The sequence below is a fragment of the Eumetopias jubatus genome, unplaced genomic scaffold (assembly GCF_037043125.1).
Source record: "Eumetopias jubatus isolate StellerSeaLion01/CBP00866 unplaced genomic scaffold, mEumJub1_p1.0 scaffold_9, whole genome shotgun sequence".
Classification (NCBI taxonomy): Eukaryota; Metazoa; Chordata; class Mammalia; order Carnivora; family Otariidae; genus Eumetopias; species Eumetopias jubatus.
The window spans coordinates 94729792-94750298 of record NW_028274815.1 but is presented as its reverse complement, the minus strand read 5'-3'; the positions used below and the strand labels follow the sequence as shown (position 1 = coordinate 94750298).

General features: G+C 43.0%; 1 protein-coding gene across 1 annotated transcript in view; it reads right to left on the bottom strand.

Annotated features, from left to right (window-relative positions):
• Positions 1-9039, bottom strand: part of LOC148163570 (ral-GDS-related protein-like) — a 62118-nt gene extending 53079 nt beyond the window's left edge. Inside the window, exons 1-2 of the mRNA XM_088026635.1 lie at positions 9010-9039; positions 7574-7653 (exon numbers count right to left, since the gene is read on the bottom strand). Coding sequence (XP_087882761.1) covers positions 7574-7653; positions 9010-9039 — 110 coding nt within the window. The remainder of the gene's footprint in view (positions 1-7573; positions 7654-9009) is intronic.
• Between the last annotated feature and the right edge of the window lie 11468 nt (positions 9040-20507).

The following is a 20507-nucleotide window of genomic DNA, read 5'->3' as shown; positions in this document are numbered from 1 at the left end:
TTTTACATATGGCCACAAAAGAGTCATTGCTTTATAAATCAGGCAGAAAAAGTAGTAAAGCTCAAAGACAGGCTGGAGGTAGAAAAAGATAAATAAAATTAGCTATTAGTTTTGGAAACGCTATAAAGCAGATCTGACTACATTACAGGCAAGCTAAGGTAGGAAGAGACCATTTCATCATTAGAAGAATAAGAAATGTATATATTTGAGTATGGAGACACTGAGCAAATTTAGAGACTCTCTTATTTATGCAGGAAGTTCTGATTTCCTTGGTGTACCTCCCTGGCATTTCTATCTCCTTCTCGCAAATTCACTTACCTGTGTAAATATCTCCTATCTGGTGTTGTGCTGGAGTGTGGATGGTGAGGTAAGAAGTGGCAAAGTATGGAAAAGTCCTGGTCCCTGCTCCTCAGGCATAGGAAACTGGGGGATTCCTAATGAAACTAGCCACTATGTCCCTTGGTAGGTTAAGAGCAATCTTGTCCTAAGCCCAAACAAGGAAATCCAAGGTCATTGCCATGTTGGAAAGCAGAGGATTTGAGTCTCCCCTCGTCAAATAAGTGGGTAATAAGGGAACCGAGAATTTGAGATCATTCCACATCATCTTCTCTTAGCCCTTCCAGAGGTTTCTTAAGGGTAGTTGATATTGAGATCCACCATAGAACAATATACTACAAAAGGCAAACTGTTTAGCGTCTACCATGGACATATGTACCTGCCCTTTCAAACAGTACAACTATTGTTGAAATAGTTGAAATAGCTGAACTTTTTTAGGTAAGACAGTGGCTTGAAAGACTGGGAGTCAGCACTACAGGTGCCAATGGTGGCTGGACCGCTAATCAGATGTCTGTCTTCTCTGATCTTCTCACCTGTAAAGTAAAGAGGTTAAGTGAGTATCTTCCCTGTGTTCCTTTTCTCTCTAACAAGTTACATACTGTTGCTCCCTGAAATTCACTCTATTATGTGTGGAATCTTATCATCCATTTTGAAGGTTAATTTTTAGGAAACACTGCATGATAACAAAGAAAAATCCTGGGCTCTGAACTCAGTCAGACACAAATTTGAATTCCTGCTCCACTGTGTGACCTCTGGAATTTGACCAAGCTTCGGTTTTTTTCATCTACTATCAGGGGACCATAATATCTACGTTGCAGATTATTCTAAACAAAAATGGGACAATGTAGTCAGAGACCAGTGCCTGGTATGAAGTAAACACTCAGGAGATAATAGTTTTTTCTGCTATCATGTTCTTTGCTAAGATTTGCAATTGCCTTTTGCCATAAGCAGCACAAATTTTATGTAAAAAACATCCACTAGGCTGACTCCAAGCTCAGTAGGCTGGTCTTCTCATCTTACTGAACACAGCTTTCCTACATTTCCCAGAACCCCTTGCAGTGACATGTGCACATGTGACTGCATTCTGCCAAAGGGATGTGAATGGAAACCTCCCGCTCATAAATAGACATGCTCTGGCCCACTTTCTAACTTGAGGCAGAAAACTTCAGAAGCCACATGTGGAAAATAGCAGAGTCCAGGGATGGAAGGATCCTGTACCCTAAATTACTGTTTGAAGGACAGATGCCTAATGATCAGATCACTCTTTTTGGACTTTGTGCATGGGGCAAAAATCTTTAGAATCTTTAAGTCATTTTACACCTTTCAATTTATTTATCATAGTGGCTAGTTTTGTCTAATTTGGAGAGAAAAGCGATGATTAACATATACATTATAATATATATTATAATAATATGAAGTATTATATGTAATTATATATTATATTGTATATTATTATATATTATTGTGTTGATATATAATAGATAAATATATTAAGTTATATCATTGTGTATTATACATAATATATTTTATATATATTTTATATATAATATATTTTAAAACTATTTCTTTTCATTTACCTAAAGTTTGAAATCTTTGCTCTTTCAAATTCAATTTAACTAACATTTATTGATTGTTTATGATGTTCCAGACCAGGCAGGGGGACCTAAGTGGAGGATGAAGACGAGGGCCTATCAGGGTAGGCAAGGGAGATATGGAAGGTCAGGATAGGCAACAGGAGAGAGACTTGACCTAACTTGTCATTTACAAGGCATTAGATTTAGTCTCTTGGCATTATACCCAAATAAGGCTATAACCACATAATCACAAAATTCACCCAACAAGATTAAATAGAAGACATTCATCATACAACACCCAAACTATTTTGAAAACTTTTATTGGTATTTCCTGATTTTTTTCCTCTCATTTCTCAACATATCAGGAATGCTCTGAAATGGAACAGGACTGATTGTCTCGTAATCCCTGCTGCCAAGAAGTGTCCAGCCATGAACACACAAAATTCCACTAAGTACTGCAAAAAACATATAAAGCAGATATAGAAGGCACAGGGATAGAGAAATAGAGAGATTTACTCCACTGGGGGTTAGTGGAGTGAACTTTCCAGAAGAGAGGGGTCTCAACCAGCTGATAAAGGATGACAAGGAATGTCCAAGTGGAAAGTTTAGGTGGGAGGTGAGTTGGGGAGTGGATTCCTGACAAAGAATGACAGTCTGGCATGGAACAATGTCAGGGAGCCTTTGAAGGGTTTTGAGACAGAAGATAATCTCCCTAGGTTTGTGATTAAGAGCCATCTTTTGAATAGCGGAGTTAAAGATAAACTGAGGAGCAAATAGATTGTTGGCAAAGAAGACTGGTAGGGAACGACTGTGATGATATAGAACAAAATGGGATGGACTGATCCAAGAAAGTGGCTGTAGGTGTGTAAAGGATGGGACAGAATCAAGATATTCGGAGGTCCAAGTCACAGTGCCTGCTTGGCTTTGGGGATGAGGGCAAAGGTGTCTTGAATCACTCTACGGTTCTAGCTGTAATGGCTGGTTGGCTGGTAACCTTTCTGGTGTTCAGGTCAGTGTAACACACTTTTATCCTGACCAATAAAGGTAAAACTCAGAGCTTCTCAGTTCATCTCCTACCTGCTTCCATTCCACTCCAGGTTTTGCCCAACAGCCTCTTGGTTTATAGGAAATAGTTACTTAGACTAAACCACGGGCCATGGGCCAGTTGTATTTGTGTGTGTGTGTGTGTGTGTGTGTGTGTGTGTGTGTTCCTACCAGGCTTAATTGCAATAACATTTATATCACATAATATAGTACACTGAGGTTGTAATTTTCCTATCATCAAAATTGCAGGCTGAAATTGTGTTAAGGAAGGACTGTAGAGAATGAATTACTGCTTTCAAAATGACTACTTTTAACCAACAATGTGACTGGCAAATGAATGCCAGAGATGGAAGGACATTTTGTATTTAACATTAGTCTGCAGTACCTCAGGACTTTTAAAGTGTAGTGGCTCACACCATTTTCATTTTAAATTTATAACTGGCACCTAGTCTACCTAGAAAATAATTTTTTCTCCTTAATATTATATTACCTTTGGAAAGCATAATAGGAATTTTTTAAAATGTCATGTGGACAGTTCAACCTGTCAATTTCTTTCAGACTGTCCTGCTGGGTGGGCCTGGGTTTGTTCATAAAATCCAAAGTTGGGGTGCAAATTGGCGGGGACACAATTGACTTCTTGCCAGTAGTGAATTGAGCAAGGGAAAATTCAGCGTCTTAAGTCCATCTGACTTTTTATTCGTTTGTTTCGCTTATTAAACACAGTGACAGTGAGAAACTGGTCTCACCAGGGAACAGGCATGATAGTTATGAAGGTGGGTGCTGGGTTCAAATACTACTCCGCCATCAACTCCACCATCCACTGGATGATCTCACCAAGTAATGCAACCTGTCTGAGCCCCAGTTTTCCCCTCTGCAAAATGGATATAATAATTAAGCAATCCTCATGGGATTGTGGGAAGGTAACAGAGGCAGTGTCTACAAAGTAGCTGGCCAGGGTGAGTCCTCAGAGAAGGCTAGCTACTTGCAGAGCTGTCATAGTTCTGGATAATAGTTTAGTTTGGAATAAGATTCTGACCTACTACAGAAATCCAGGTAACAAAACAAAGCAAAAATCCGAACACCTCAGGAAGCTTCCACTGTCAAAGCTTCTGGGGACTTCCACACCAACATGGATCAGAAAGAGAAGGAGATGAGTCACCAAAAAGACAGGGAAACCTGGTGCCTGCAGAAACAAAGATCCCCTATTATAGATCTCGCTGCCTCACTGTGTACAGCTTTCCAGCCCAGAGCCTGGGGACCCTTGTTCTTTTTATGACTCTTCCAATTGTATAGTTAAAGCTGTAGTGAGCATCAGGGACCAGCAGAGTAGAAATGATGGCAGTGACAAGGTGGTTGCTATCAAGTCTGCAAGGAACTGTTTGTCACTTCAGAGCCACTGACCCCAAGCCTCCCTTCCGCTGGTCACCTGAACTAGGCTGTTAGCCCAAGGTCTGGGACACAAGCTCAGGCTGGAGTGGGAACAGCAGCTCTGCCGTACTCCTTGCAAATCAGGCACACCCTTGCTGGGCATGCTCCTCGTTTGGGATGTGTCTAGGGTGAGGGACATGCAAAGAAAAGAGTTAAGGTTTGTCTTCCTGACTTTTCCTCCCTTTCTTTTCTGCCCTTCCTCACTCCCAAGGGCCTCTCTTAAGGATGGGGCTTTTAATCAGTGGTACTGGGACAAACTGAATAGTTTTAGACAAAAATAAAATTAGATCCATAGCTCACACCAGATGCAGGAATAATTATCCAAAAGGATTCGAGAGCTGAATGTAAAAAGAAAGCTATACCAGCATTTGGAGCAAATGCATGAGTTTCCATGTGACCTGCAGTCAAGGAAAGACCCTCTAACTGTGTCCCCAAATCCAGAGGTGACAGAGGAACATACTGATAACTGTGACTATGTAAGAGAATTTTGAAGGTTGCCTGACAGAATACATTGTAATAAGAGCCTAAAGACAAGTGTCAAAACAAATAAAGTGATTTCAACGTGTATTACAGACATAGGGCTGGTATCTCTAATATAGGGACACTTGTTAATACTTGAAGGGAAAAGACCAGCATGGAGTAGAAACATAGGTAAAAGACATGAACAGACAATTCACAAGAGGATGTAAAAATGGTCCTTAAATATAAGACGTTTGACTTTATTCATATTAAGAGAAACATGAATTAAAATTACACTGACACCATTTCTCCTCTATGAGATTAGAAAACATTCAAAAGTTCCACAACACACTGTTAATGAGGCTGTAGGGCAAATAGATACTCTCATACGCGCTGGCGAGAATCCAAATTACTCTGACTATGGAGCAGGGGAACTTAGAAATAGCTAATACACTGTGTAGGCACTGGCCAGTGACCTAGCTGTACCAATTTGACAAACTTACACACCTTTAACAATGCAAAAATACATATAAACCCGGTTATCCTTTGCAGCAGTGTTTATAATCGCAAAATACTGAAAACTTCCTGGTAGCCTAATCATAGGAGAGTATTTGTGTGAACTGTGGTCCCTCTACACAATGCAGTGCTAGGCAGCTATAAAAAAATATTGAGAAAGTTTACTGTGAACTGTTATGCTGTGACTTCCAGGATATGCCGTTTAGTGAAGCACAAAAGAGAAACCCTAGTCTGCCTCCTTTTGTGTAAGGAAGAGTGGGAAATAAGAAAATATGCATTTATTTGTAATTCTTTGGCAGAAAGAGATACAGGGAGGATACATGAGAAACTGACAAGACTTTTTACCTTCAGGGAATGGGCTGGAATGGGGCGAAGGAGATGGTGGGGTAAGCACGGAGTGAAGGGGGCAGGGCTGGGATAAAGAGGGAGCCATAGGAGCCGGAAATGCCACTTTTCTTGGAGTATGGATTTGACTTTTGAACTATGTTAATTTTTTCATACTCAGGAAAAAGACTTAGATGAACAACAATGTGGAAAAACCCTAAAATGAAATATTAACCGAGACAAATAAACGTGACTGTCTTTCAAGCGGATAGTGTGGCCACCGTGAAGGGGGCAATGGTTGGTCTGAACCAGTGATGGCCTCAGGTGCTTTATTTCCCTACAAGACTACTTTAGCATGGGAGATGGTATTTTTGTGCAAAAAGACCTCTGGAGGAGGGGTGGAAAAACTTGGCAGAATGGATTTTTGAAATGGGCATGAAATGATCCTTCAAAGCTCTTGTAACATGTGGTTTCACGGGTTCTTAATGTAGGAGCAATTTGAAGAGGTTTCAGTTTTATAGATAATAAGCATGAGGGTAAAAATCACAGCAGACATTTGGTTACTAAAGGTGAGTGATTTTAAGATTTTACATACATGCGTATTTATATATACATATACAATTGCAAAATACTGAAAACTGTATTTTAAATATATGTAAATGTGCAGATTCCATGGGGCAATTCCAGCGGACTAGTTTGCTTGATGCCACCATAAAATATAATTTCGAAAGAGAACCAAGAAATATCCAAGTAAGCCCCAAACAAAAAGCGTCTTTATCTTCCAAGGAGAATTCTCCCAACAAATATTTATCGAGTGCCTACTATGTGCCAGGCATTTTTGTTCCAAGATAATAAGGGATGAGGCCTTTATAGAGACAGACAATGCACAGGAAAACAGTCAGATGAGACAAATTTGAGGAGGGAAATACCTCCAAGACAACAGAGTTGGGTTAGGAGGTACTTGTGCTATGATAGTCAAAAGTCCTTTTCAAATAGAAAGCATATTGAGGCAAGACCTGAGTGGCGATCTGGGGAAAAGAGAGGCAGGCAGAGGGAACAGCAAATGTAAAGGCCCTGGGGTGGGATCGGCCTTGGAGTGGCCATAGCGAAAGGAACAAAGAGGAGCCTGGCATGAGATTAAGTAGGTGTACATTATAAAATAATAAACCCACTCAGATAAAGCTATATTCCTTGAAAGACTCACCAAAATTATATTCCAGTTGCCTGAACCTGAAAATTGTATTTCTACTTCATGAAAATTCCTTTGCCCAAGATAAAACTTAAAAAGGATTTAATGAAAAACCTTTACACTTTTCCCTATCTGTTCTGGTTTAGCTATTTCCTCGGAGGTGGTCAGGCAAGGAGAGGAAGCAAGCTTAATGTTTTAAAAATGCCGTCGTTCTGTGAAGAGGAATGCTGCTCTGCTAAGTCATGGATGGGGTAAGCTACCCTTGATTGATGAAAACCCTGATATTTATTTAATCATAATTATTTAAAACATACGCGGCTTTCTGCCTGAAGGTGCTTCCTGCAGCCTCACATAGCAAAGTGGGGAGGCACAGGCCACAGGAGCAATTTCACGGTTCATGCTGCCATTAACTCCCTGTCACAACCTATGAGAGCAAAACTCTTCTGTTCAAGTTCGGGCAAGGAAGGGTTCAAGTTTTAGACTCTGTCCAATTCCACCATCCAAGTGAAAATGGTGCAGCTTGGCTGGTGTGCTGTGAAGGTTAATAAGTGAGCAGCCCCGGGGAATCTTCCTTTTGGCCATGAGGTTGAGCAGTTTCCACCCACCAGTGCTTTGGGTGGGAAGGCTCAGCCCTTTGCCGTCCTCCTGGCAGAGTCTGATCCAGGACAATCAAACCACATAGTCATTTTCTGCGTGAGCTCACCTTCTTCTTCCTCTCCAGTCAGAGCCAGCGTTGGCAATGAGATGCTCAGAAGATGCAGAATTAACACATCCTATGCAGGGCTGTAAATTCACAAGAGGGCTGAGGAGAGTTCAGGAGACAATGCTACCACTTGCACATTATTTAGGTCCAATCGGACTCTCACCTGCACAGAGAGGGACGCAATGCTCAGGCAAGCATCACATAACCAGCCCAAGCCCCTAGCCTCCTCGGGGTGCCGTGGGTCCTGCTGAGTCCTGTCCCTGGAGAGATGGGGAGAGAAAGACTGGAGAGCATCTTAGGTGAGCCCTGAGAGGGATGCTCCAGACTCCCCCTCCTGGAGCCAAGGATGCCAGTGTGGGGTTCTGCGTGGTCCCCTGGAGACAGATACTCAGCACTTTCCTATTTGTAAGTCTCCAACCCATCTTGCATCATGGAAGAAGTTAGATTTGTTTTGGAGCATTTTTCATCAGCAGGGAGCATGGACATACCAGGATGGCAAGATAACCAAAAACTATTTGCTATCTGCAGCCGTGAGAGCTCTTTGTGTGAAAGCTTCTGAGTTCTGATCCCTGCAAATAGTTCCCAGCCCTGCTTTGGGTGAAGTTAGCTACTGGGGATGAAGTCTCTGGAGAGATGAACTAACAGGACCCCAAACACTGTAGTGCTTTAGTGGAAGAAGGAGCCCATCCACATGCAAGCCACATTCACGGACATTTGTGAGCATGGTGACGCCTCTTTGAAACAGAGAGGAAAAAGAAAAGAAAGACATCAAACAGATGCCTGTTCATCGTTAACTTTTTCAAGAGTATTTTCAATAATTTGCTATAAATGAAACCTGATACCAGAATCTTGTGGCTGGTCTGGGTGTAGGTACTACATTTATAGAGGAGTCATTCATGAGAAGCACCACCAGCTCCATCAGCATTTTTGTGCTTTTTTTAGACCTACAGGCCTGCCTTTTGTTTTCTTCTCTCGGTTTATCCAGTTTTCTCGCGTTATTACTGTTCCAGCTCAACAGGGTTTAGATGCAGCATTTCACCACTTCTTTTGAGAAGGAAGGAGAGAGGGAAAGAGAATTCATTGATCACCAGCTCTTTCCTTCTATAGGAAATCTACCCATCACATCACGGTTGTCATCATCAAGTAGGTAGGCAGAATTTTAACTCCATTGCTGTGGAACAGCAAACAACCCTGGTGAACTTTTCCCTACTTCACACACACACACACGCACACACACACACGCACACACTCTCATACACGTGTCATACATACTCACTCTTACCCACTCACACACACTCACACCTGTATACATGCCCACACGTGCTCAGACACTCATACACACAGAAACTTCCATTCACACTCACATGCTCATGCACATTCACACTCATACACACTCACACACGGGCTCATGCACATTCACACTCATACACACTCACACTCACGTGCTCGTGCACATTCACACTCATGCACACGCACACTCACGTGCTCATGCACACTTTACCTTTGCTTACAAGAGTGGGTGCAAGTGGTCATCTTCACATCTCCAGTGAATGAAGAAATTCACTCTCAATTTAGGTACATTGAGACCTGAATAAAATAGCACATTATGCCAAAGAGACTCATGACAATCTTTTCGAAGATGCCCATGGCTTATGAACAACAAAGTCCTTACTCCTGGTCCACCTCCTGGACTTTACCATCTAGACCAGTTGGGCCCAGACATAGGACCAAGAGTCACCTGGGCACGTCTCCGGGCTCCGTGGGCACTGTGGAAGGTACAGTCAGCTTCCCAGCTGGTCCAGTTAGAACTGTGCTGGGCCAACTGGTTCCCAACCACCCTGGGGCAGGGCTGAGGCCAGCACCCACGGGGCGGGGAGAGGGGGTTGTCACTCAGATACCTGAGAACCAAGGACTAGGGGAACCAGAGCAGGGCTTAGAGAACTTTTGTATACATGGTTAGCTTCCAGAACAGGAGGGCAGCAAAGTGGGAGTTCGGGATGCTATATTTCCCTCACAGGCCCCCCTGACTCGCTACAGGGTCATGAGGCCGGGCTTGTATTTAGTTAGTGGTAATGATCTCGTTATGGGTATGAAAGGGCCACCACCAAGACATTCGCCCTTGCCAGCGGGCCTCCCCACCCAGCTCTGCCTCTCTTGTGTGGCCTCACACAGACTTCTAGGGCTTAGTTATTTGCAAAACAGCATTAAGTAAGGGAAGTAGAAGACAATGGGAATGGGCCACTGGCCGGGACAATCCCTGGAGTGGGGCCTTAACACAGCTGGTGGGACACAATGTCACAGCTGGCTCCAGGCTGGGCGCCTGGCCACAGGGCCTCCCAAACGCTGAGGTGGTCAGGAGGAGCTGGCCTTTTAACTTCTGAAGTTTTTTAGAAAGGGAAGAGAGAGACAGATTATAAAAACAACAAAACAAAACAAAACAAAAAAACCTCTCGTTTCTTCAGTAGGAGAGAAAGTAAGAGAGGCCATTGAGCAAGAGAAAGAGATTAAGGAGCAAAGAAAGTGACAAGCGGATCATAGAAAGCCCCTTCAATGGCGGTAATCCCTGACATACAAGGACAAATATGAATGCTTTTGTTCTTGAATTTAGATTAACATGGTGTCAGGAGGGAAAGCGAAATGAAAGTTGGTCCAGTTGGGCCTCCTGTGAAGCTCGGGAAGGCGGGCTGCCTGCAGCTGGATGAGACCATTGGGAAACTGTTGCTTTCACGAGTATTTACCAAACACGACCGTGGTCGGGCGGCCTCTATAAACCGGCAAATTATTAACTGCGTGAGACGGGAGGGCTTCTGCCCTGTCTCCCTTCTTCTCTCGGTCCTGCACACCGCAAGGTCACCTCGGCCCTGTGGACGCTGCTTAGCATTCAAATATCATAAAAGTTTGGTATTTTTAATATCCATCGCATGCAGAAAATCTGATTTTTATCGACGTGTATTCAAACTTCCTTGTGTCAGGGCCATTATCCGCGGGTCTCAGAGCAACAGGAAGTTGGTTTTATGGGAACCTCATAATGAGGAGACTTGTTGGAGTCGAAGAAACTTAATGACTTATTAAGGCCCAGGGAAAAGATGCAATAAGCCAAGAAGGGTCTGGGCGGGATGTATTTTCAGCTTCTTGTAAGCTCTGTGTCTGAGCCTGCCAGAGGAGTCCAGCGTTCGACTTGGGTGGCGCTCATTTATCTCCCATCTACCGATTGGATTAAACAAACCCAACAACTTCTTCCAAGGAGTTCACCTCATGCGAAATGTATTTCACCGCTGGAATAGTCAGTAATGCTGCTGCCGACCCAAACGGCACGCTGCGTTTCCTCAGGGAAATGTCTTTACAGCTTTAAAAATAGAGCACCAGTGGGCACATTGGACTTGCCCACGGGATTCATGATGGGAGTTTGCAAAACGGGTTCTTGGTTTCCTGAAGAGCCTGTCTGGAGTGACAATCAGAGAGAGGAAAGGGGATGGTGCTATGTGTGGGGCACAATCCAACACCCAAGGTATCCATGGGGATGACCACTTGTAACTCAGCATTGTTCCTTGTGGTTCAGGTCAAGAGATAACATTTCTCAAAAAGAATGGCGCTGGGCAGCCAGGACTGTGACCATAGTAGTGTTGGTGATGGAGGTGCCAGAGAGGGGGTGGGGACCTGGCAGGGGGCACGGTGGGTGCCATCGGGCTGTGACACAGTGACATTTCATGGATGTTGTACTTTTAGGTTGTACTGACAACCTTATTCTGTGATTTACTCAGGAGCTGGGGATTTGTCTTGACAGCTGCTTGATGTGTCCCTCTCCAGGACTGGCAGGCTGCAGGAAAAAGAGCCTAGGGACCCCCACCCCCACCTGGGTGCAGGCCGGAGCTGGTAGACCTCCCGCTCCTTCCTCAGAGTCACCATGTCAGCCTCAGAAAACCCTGCTACAGGTGTCACCTTGGTCCCCTTAGAGCCTCTTCCTGATTCAAACAGAAGAACAGAATGATTTTGCTAGGAGTCCCGTTTTTTTTCTTTTCTTTCTTTTTTTTTTTTTCCATTTTCCCAAAGGGATACTGTTGTAGCCAGCTGGAGCTGCCATGCCATAACACAATACCACCCACTGGGAATGGCTTAAACAACAAAAATTAATTTTCTCACAGTTCTGGAGGCTGGGGCCCAAGATCAGGATGTCAGGCAGGTTGGGTCTGGTGAGGTCTCTCTCCTTGGCCTGTAGACAGCCACCTCTTTGCTGTTCCTCACACAGCCTTTCCTCTGTCGGTGTGAGGAGAGAGAGATGGAGATCTTTGGTGTCCCCTCCTCTTCTTGTGAGGACACCAGCCCTATCAGGCCGGGGCCCTACTCTTATGACCTCACTGAACCTTAATTACCTCCTTAAATGCCCCATTTCAAATACAGTCACATTTGGAGTTAGGGTTTCAACATACAAATTGGGGTTGAGGACACAATTCAATCAATAACAGACCCTTTTCTGGAAAGGTGTGAAGCAGACACATCCTGGAAATTCTGGAAGAATTAAGGGTAGTTTCATCTTCTCCAACCAAAATAATTGCTTCCGGAGAATTGTTTCTTCTGTAACAAATCAAAATTGGATTTGTATAAAGTTTTCAAATTTGCATGGGGGGGTCTTTGTGGGAGAATAGCTAAAAATAACAGTTTTAAAAAACTTTGGGAATTCTATATGATACAATAATGATGGATATATGCCATCAAAACCCATAGAATGTAGAACACGAAGAGTAAACCCTAAGGTAAACTGTGGACTTTAGTTAATAATGTAACAATATTGGATCATCAATTGTAACAAATAAACCACACTAATAATAATACTAATAATAGGGAAAACTGTGGGGAGGGGCTGCTGGGAACTCTGTACTTTCTCATCAGTTTTTCTATAAACTTGCTATAAAGGTTCTGTAAACCTTTCAGTAAAACTTCTCTTAAAAAATAAAGTCTATTAATTTAAAAGCAAACAAACAAAAAGCATGGGGTTGAATTTCAGCCAGAGTGGAAAATTTTCGTTTTTAATTTGTAGCCACAGAGTACTGCACACACGGCTGCTGATCCACTATGTACCCTCAGCACTCCCCACCACTCACACACCCAGCACATGCTTTCCATCTACAGGCCCATGGTCTTATCTGCTGGGGTATTTTCTGGCCCATGGTGCGGGGCAGGTCAGAAATACTGGGAAGCAGTCTTCAAATAATGACTCAGAGGTGTTGGTGGAGAAATGCCAGTCCCATGCCCATGGGCAGGGGGCTCCGTGTTCTCTACACTGTTCCCAAGGGCTCCCAGAGGGATGCAGCCCCCATTGCCCACTGTAGAAACCTGCTTGTGAATAACCTTTATTGACTCCTTTCCTCTCCTTGGTTTACTTCCCCGTGCTTTCCTGAGGTTTCCTTAATTCCCTGCCAATTACTGTCCCTCACCCACATGGGTGCCTGGGATGAAAGCAGACACGGTGTGGATTTCTACTGGTTGGATCCTGTCTCCTGTGATGTTTGATGGAGATCAACAGCATACTTGTGTGTGCTTCTTGACTATCTCAGACACATGGCACTCATTCCCATGAGCGTCTCTGAAAGATGGAAACATTGGAGTCCTTCTACTGAATACTAAGTTACTGAATTGGGCAGGTTTATAGGCATTTTAGGATGGAGTTATTAAAATCCCTGTTTCTTTTGCGTGATTAGGTTTACCAAGTAGGAAAAACTGCACTCCCACTTCTCAGGCTATTCTGGAGCCACAGAAAGACACTGCCATGTAGCATTATACTCCATGGCAGTGTTCTTGCCCTCTTTACTACTGGCACAATCACTATAAAGCCAGATGTGAAAACAAAATAAATTAGCAAAGTAGTCAACAGGACACATGTCCTAGGCTCAGCCTTAGTTGGATTGGAGCGGTGGCTGCCACGTATGGGAGAAGGTGGGACTGAGGGTGGTCCATGGGAGCTGAGGGTCAGCAAGCATCAGATTCTGCCAACAACCAGCTTGGAAGAGGAGCCTGAGCCGCAGGTGGGATCTGGAGTCCCGGTTGATACTTTGATTTCAATCTGGTGTCAGGAGACCCTGAGCAGCAGAGGACCCAGCCAACAACTCCTCTGACTACTGATCCCTGGAAACTGTGAAATAATAAATTTGTGTTGTTTTAACCTGCTACCTCTGTGGTAATTTATTACGCAGTAATCAAAAACTGAAACAAGTAATGTACTGTGTGTACTGTTGTGTAGCTTTTCTCTTCCACTTAACAATCCATCTTGGAGATGATTCCCATCAGTACTGTCTTTAGCTGCTTATGAACAGCTGTTTGCTTGACATTTGATCAGTTGAGGTCTTTCCTAAAGAGGGTTATGCTTTGTGAATCGAAGGTCAGTAGCAGCAGCACTTGATAATAGTCTTAGGCTGTAAACCAGTTGATACCAAAGTAATTTGGCCAAAATAATTCCTGATCTTGTTGTTTTTATTGGTTTATTGGCTTGAAGATCAAATCCATGAAGACCCTTCCTTAAACATTAAGATAATTTCCAATGGCACACACTCAGTAAATGAATTTGTCCTGTTACGATTTTAATATGCAGATGCATTTTCTTCTTGAAAGCCACACCAGAGACATCAGGGACGTCTGGCAGGCATTGGTGAGTTTTTCACTGACTCAGTTTCCCTTTCCTCTGGCAAGTAGCTAGACCACGTGTCTCTTCCTTGAGTCCAGTTTGACTGTGACTTCTGGCCAATGAAAAATGGTGGCGGTGATTTATGCCTTTTTGGGTCTGGCCCACAGAAACCCCCCACTGGATCTCTTTCCCTCCTCCCACCTGCCAGCTGGAAGCAGAAGCATCAAGACAAAGCTTCAGGTTCTAAGGGGCGGTGAAACCACAAGCTGGAAGGAGACTGGTCTCAGAATCACCACATGGAAGGCTGCCTCTATTGAAGCATTATGTGAGTGTGAAGGAAAGTTCCATTGTGTTAAGCTGCTGAAATTTGGGGGTTCAGATTTCAGAGAGCCTCTTCCGACTGATAGAGGGCTAAAGATTTGCTTTCAAAAAGGATTTTTTTTTTTTTAACCCTTGCAAGAGAAATCACACCAGGATCTTTTCAAATTGCAGGATGGACTTACAGAGGTGATGTGATGCCGTTTCTTACAAAGTGACTTCAGGGACGTATGGGTTATGCCTGCGGCCAGCACATTCAGGGCCATGCTCAAATCAGGTGTTCGGCAAAATTTACGCACTAAGCTCCAGGGCTAAAACACACACCGTGATATCTGTGGTTAGTTCTGGCCAACCTCATGATCTCCCAATAATTAGTTGCACATAAACGCTAGGTCTGTCTTTGTTTTCCTGTACGTGCTGAGTCCACCTTGTTCCCTTAGTTTTTCACCTTATCATTTGAATTTCCCCAGAAGCAATCTTCGAATTCAATACAAAGCAACCAAAAGAATTCCCTGCTAATTCCATTATTTTTTTCCGCAGGAATACGCGCGCTTCAGCAAAGTCAATCTACAAGTGGCTCCCATTGAATTCAGAGGAATTCACCTTTTGACCAATGAAATATTTTTAATATCAGTTATTTGTTGAGTGGAGAGTTTGCTCTCCGTGGGATTCTGGAGGTTTATACCCACTTTTCTGCTGGACTGTGAGCTCTGGGAGGTCAGGGATCATGGCCTTCCCTGCTGTAGCCCTAACTCATGGCTCAGAGCCTCATGTAATTGAGGGTCAATAAATTCCCACTGAATATAAGAATACTTCAGTCAGAGGCCCTTTGACTTTTATGAACACATATATGCTAGTTTAGTCCATGCAGAAGATGACTTCAAGCGATATGTACTGGAGGTAGTGTAGATTCAGTCAAGCAGCCTGGTTTGATAAAGTTGAGACTCCAGTTCAACAATTCATCTTTGGCCTAAGTCCTCAGAATGAGGATTGGATGGATAGATTCTGGCTTTAGAGTCTGGAAAAAATCAATAAACTACCCACAGGGAGGAGAGGAAAACTTGAAGCTTTGGAGAAAGAGGGAAGCCTCTCCTTAGGAGCAAGAAGGACTTGCTTGAAAAGTAAGGGGAATTACAAATATTGCCTGAGGCCAATTTTACTGAAAAGTTGCTCTTGGCAGCTATGTGAATTCATTTGACTGGACAATCCTGTGAAAGCAAAGAATGAATTCCAGGAATAAGCCTAGGGAATCTGGGATCACTCCTGTTTGCCTCCTTTTAAGAAAAGATGCAACATTGAATCACAGATCTGTACCTCTGAAACAAATAATGCAATATATGTTAAGAAAAAAAAAGCAGAAGAAGATAGCAGGAGGGGAAGAATGAAGGGGGGGAAATCGGAGGGGGAGACGAACCATGAGAGACAATGGACTCTGAAAAACAAACTGAGGGTTCTAGAGGGGAGGAGGGTAGGGGGATGGGTTAGCCTGGTGATGGGTATTAAAGAGGGCATGTTCTGCATGGAGCACTGGGTGTTATGCACAAACAATGACTCATGGAACACTACATCAAAAACTAATGATGTAATGTACGGTGATTAACATAACAATTAAAAATTAAAAAAAGAAAAAAGAAAAGATGCAACAGACTCAAAAGATTGGCTTGGCAGGGAAAAAAGAGGGAAGGAGAAATACCACCCTTCCTTTGGGAAGTTGCCACAGCAGCACTAGTGTGGCCTCTTGGTTTTGGCAGCTGAGAACTTGAGCCCTCGGGGTGGTACGCACAACCACCTAGGAAACCCAAGTGGGGAGAGCTGTTGGATTAATTATATTTTGATGAGGGTACATTTCACTGGGTTCAGGAGAAAGATAAGGGGGAGGGGCAATGTAGTACAAAATCACAAACAATTTTGGGATGAAGGAAGGGGCATAAAACTGCATTCAAGTACACCCATGCTTCTGGTTGTGTTCTATCTCCACTGAACCATGTGTCACTTCCCTACGGGAAAAATTAAAGAATGGGTTGAGCGGAAGGTTTCCTTCCCACCTATAACTCTTTTATCCTAGTAAATCTGGAGGAACAGTTAGACAGCCCAAAGAAATCTTCATCGTTCCAAAAACCAGAGTCAAATGTTCTTTGTTACGGTATTCTAAGTTGAAAAGTAAGATTATCAGTCTAGTCTTCTCATGAAAGAACCTTGTGCACATTTCCATAGTCAGAAACTCCTTCCTGGGACCAAGTTGTACTCCCCCATTTTTTTTTTTTAAAGATTTTATTTATTTATTTGAGACAGAGAGAGCACATGAGAGGAGGGAGGGTGAGAGGGAGAAGCAGACTCCCCGCTGAGCGGGGAGCCCGATGCGGGACTCGATCCTGGGACTCCATCCCGGGACTCCAGGATCATGACCTGAGCCGAAGGCAGTTGCTTAACCAACTGAGCCACCCAGGCGCCCTGTACTCCCCCATTTTGCTTTGCATATTTGGCAACAGCCTTGGCTCTAGATCCCCATTAATTTCTCTTGAAAAAGAAGACTGTGCTGTTGCATTTCAAGACATTATGGGATGGCAGGGATTCCTACTGGGAATAGGTATGGCCAGTAGAGACACAAAGGACCTAAGAAAGCCAGTTACAAAGAAGTACCATTGTTGAAGCTGAGGAATAGAAAGTGCATGGGAGAGGGACACCTGGGTGGCTCAGTAGGTTAAGCACCTGCCTTGGGCACAGGTCATGACTCCAGGACCCTGGGATCAAGTCCCACATTGGTCTCCTTGCTCAGCGGGGAGCCTGCTTCTCCCTCTGCTTCTGTGCGCTCTCTCTCTCTGACAATTAAATAAAATCTTAAAAAAAAAAAAAAAAAGAAAGTGCCTGGGGGAGAGGGGTGAATTTTGAAGAAGGAAATAGACAATTTGGGCATGCCTGTGTGATTTGTTTCTATTGCTACTTTTGGGCAACTGCCATTGGCTGAATTTCCAACTGTTTCCTTCTCTTGTTCCCATATATGGACAGCATATAATGACTTTTGAGGTTTTCAAGATAGAAAAGCATGGTGAAAAGGGTCAAGTGTTTACAAGAAAGAAACAAAGCAAAATAAATAAAAGTCACATTAGAACTTCTGGTTCCCATCTCAGGCTGATTATTAGCGTGTGTGCAAGTGCCTGCCTTTGGAAGAAAGTAGGTGTTCATTAGATGTTTGTTGAAGCTTAGTTCAATATATCTGTTTATTAAATATTAATCTCCTAATATTCTCTAGCATAAAAGAACATTTTTTTTTGCTAGAAAAATTCTTTTAATGAATGATCACAATCATATTTCTCCCTCTTAAATTCAATGAGTTAAAAAAAATCTTGAACATCAGATAACACAAGTCCCAATTTTAATGCCCTGCACATCATGAATAGAACTACAATAAAAAAATAAACACATCACTAGATCTCAATTTACTTACAAAAGATCCCAGCTGTCGCCCAATGCCAAAATGGGTAGAGACGGTTTGGTTCACAGGACTGGATCTCCGGCTATTGAAAAAGCATTTATAGGCATTCTTAGCAAGAAGAATCAGCCTAGTGAATAATACAATTATGAGCTATGGTTCAGATATTCAAGTGCAAGTGTCCAGAAGGTGATGTAGCAGCTAATCTCTGAGGGTATTTTTGAAAAAATGGCATTTAACCTATTAGAGCAATTGTTCTCAAAGAAAGCATGAACTGCTGTAATGAATAATAAAATCCAGCATAAAAATTACATCCTGCTGGTAGAAATCATAAACTGAAAGCAGTTGGTCTTGCCATATGAAGTCACCTACGTGGGGAAAAAAAAAACAATGCCTTTAAAAGTACTTAGGGAACTTAAAGAGGAAAAATACTAGTGCACCACTGTTTCTTCTGTGCATTTCTAGACAATGTACTTGCCAAATTCACTAAGAATAATTTTAATGATTATTTAAAACATAACATGAAGGACAACGGTTAATCTGATTACAGTAATGACATTTCTAATGTATTTATTTGGAGTAGCGATTGTTGAATTGCACTGTTATTAGCAAGCTTACCCTGTTTACTGGAATGCTGATACATATTTAAAAATCTGTCTTTGAATAATGCAGCCTGAGCATGTAGACAATAGAAAGGGTCTTCTGCTTTCCTATCCTCCTTTATGTATTATCTGATCTGTCTGCCTTGATTTGGAATGGGCCCCCGGGCTTTGCTATTGTTGACGCCTCTGTTCTCCCCCACCTCCCGGGTTTGGCCTCACTGGGCCCTGATATCTGATACACTCATGACACCTTGGAGGAATGCAGCTGAGAATTCATTGTCCCTCTCCTTGCTTTTTAAACATCCTCATGAACTCTCCTCTTTTTGCCTCATTAGGAACCATTTCTCACGCTTAATTAGTTGATTGACCAACCTTAAAATTAGTGCATCTGTAATTTGTGAGTAGGGTCAGTTACCTAAGACATTCAGCTCATGGCACTATTGGCCCCCTGTGAGACAAGCTAGAACCAAGACCCTCTTAATCTGAGGCTTTTTTCAAAATAGTACTCTCTGGTTTGTACCCAGGCCCCATCCCAGCTCCAGTCCCTTCTGAAATTGCAAACTCAACTGTACTACTTCCTTTCATTCTGCATTTCAGAGTCTTCAGTGGAACTTGAAAGTTTTAATCCAACAGATGTAAGAATGGGATTGGTGTGTATTTTTAAAAGAGGGGGGGGTCGAGGTCCAAAAGGAGAAAAAGAGATATAATCCAAGCCATTAGGTATTGGCAGCCTCTCCTATATGAAAGCCTTTCATTTATGAGAGAGCTGAGTGAACTTGAAGATTTGGACAGACCTGTAGCTAAATCATCCTTTGGATGCCTTTGAATTGACGGGCTGAGAGTTGTGTCAATCAGTTGATGTCCGTAGAGTTCCAGCTACATTCCAAGCTGTGGATACCAGGGCAGCTAAGACAGGTGACATCTATTCATGCTCCCATGTAGCTTTCTGGCGTACCATTGACTCCTACTGGGGCTTTAATCCTGGGGGATTCAGAGGTCAGAAACCATCTGGAATTGCATCAGGTTCGCATGTGAGCGCAGGATGACAGTTTCCAATAAGCATTGTACTGCCTGTACCGATGGTTATTGAAATGCTTCCAGTCTGATAGGTATAAAAGTGACTAGACTTGGCTATAGGAAATAGAACCTGGGAACAGGGTTTCTGTGGAAGTGGGTGGCCCCTGGCAACTCTGAGTAGACCAAGGTGGGGATGGCAGCAGGGCAGCAGGGCCTGGGCAGTGCCTGTCCATTGCCCTGGGACAGGCGTGCATGGCGGGAGCTGCAGGACAAGCAGGAGGGTAACCTTGTTGTCAGGAGCTGAGGCTCCAGGTCATGCCATTCCAGATATGCAGGCTAAGGTATAATACTCCTTCCAGCTGTAAAAATGACCCAGAGCTGGGGACCTAATGACCACCAATTTAATAAGAGAGAGTTTGATGTGCTTTCCTGTGTTATATCATACAGACAAAGGCTGTTTATATATGGACCCTGTCTATCATTCCCACTATAGAATCCTCAGCACCTGCTACGATGCCTGAGCTGGAGCAGGTGCTCGGTAGTATTTGTCACTCAGCTAGTGACAGTGAGTTAAACCAAAGGTCACACTAACAGTTCTAAAATCAGTAAAAAATCATTAGAATGACTTGATTAGCTATAATTATATTACCTGGTAAGAAATTTTATTATAAGATATATATTATATGTGACATATAATATATGAGAGATATAAGATAAATATATACATAAATCTAGCTTATTTAGAAATTTTAAAAGATTTGTATGTTGACTTGTGTATTAATTTATATTACTTACCAGTTCTCAAAATTGTTAAATCTTCCGAATGTTATCATCTGTCTATACATGGATTTTTCAGGAACGTATAACCATGGCTTCTAGTAAATATTGGCAAAGCCCAACACAAGGTACAGGTGGAAGCTGCCATAACATGTGTCCAGATATTTGAGACTT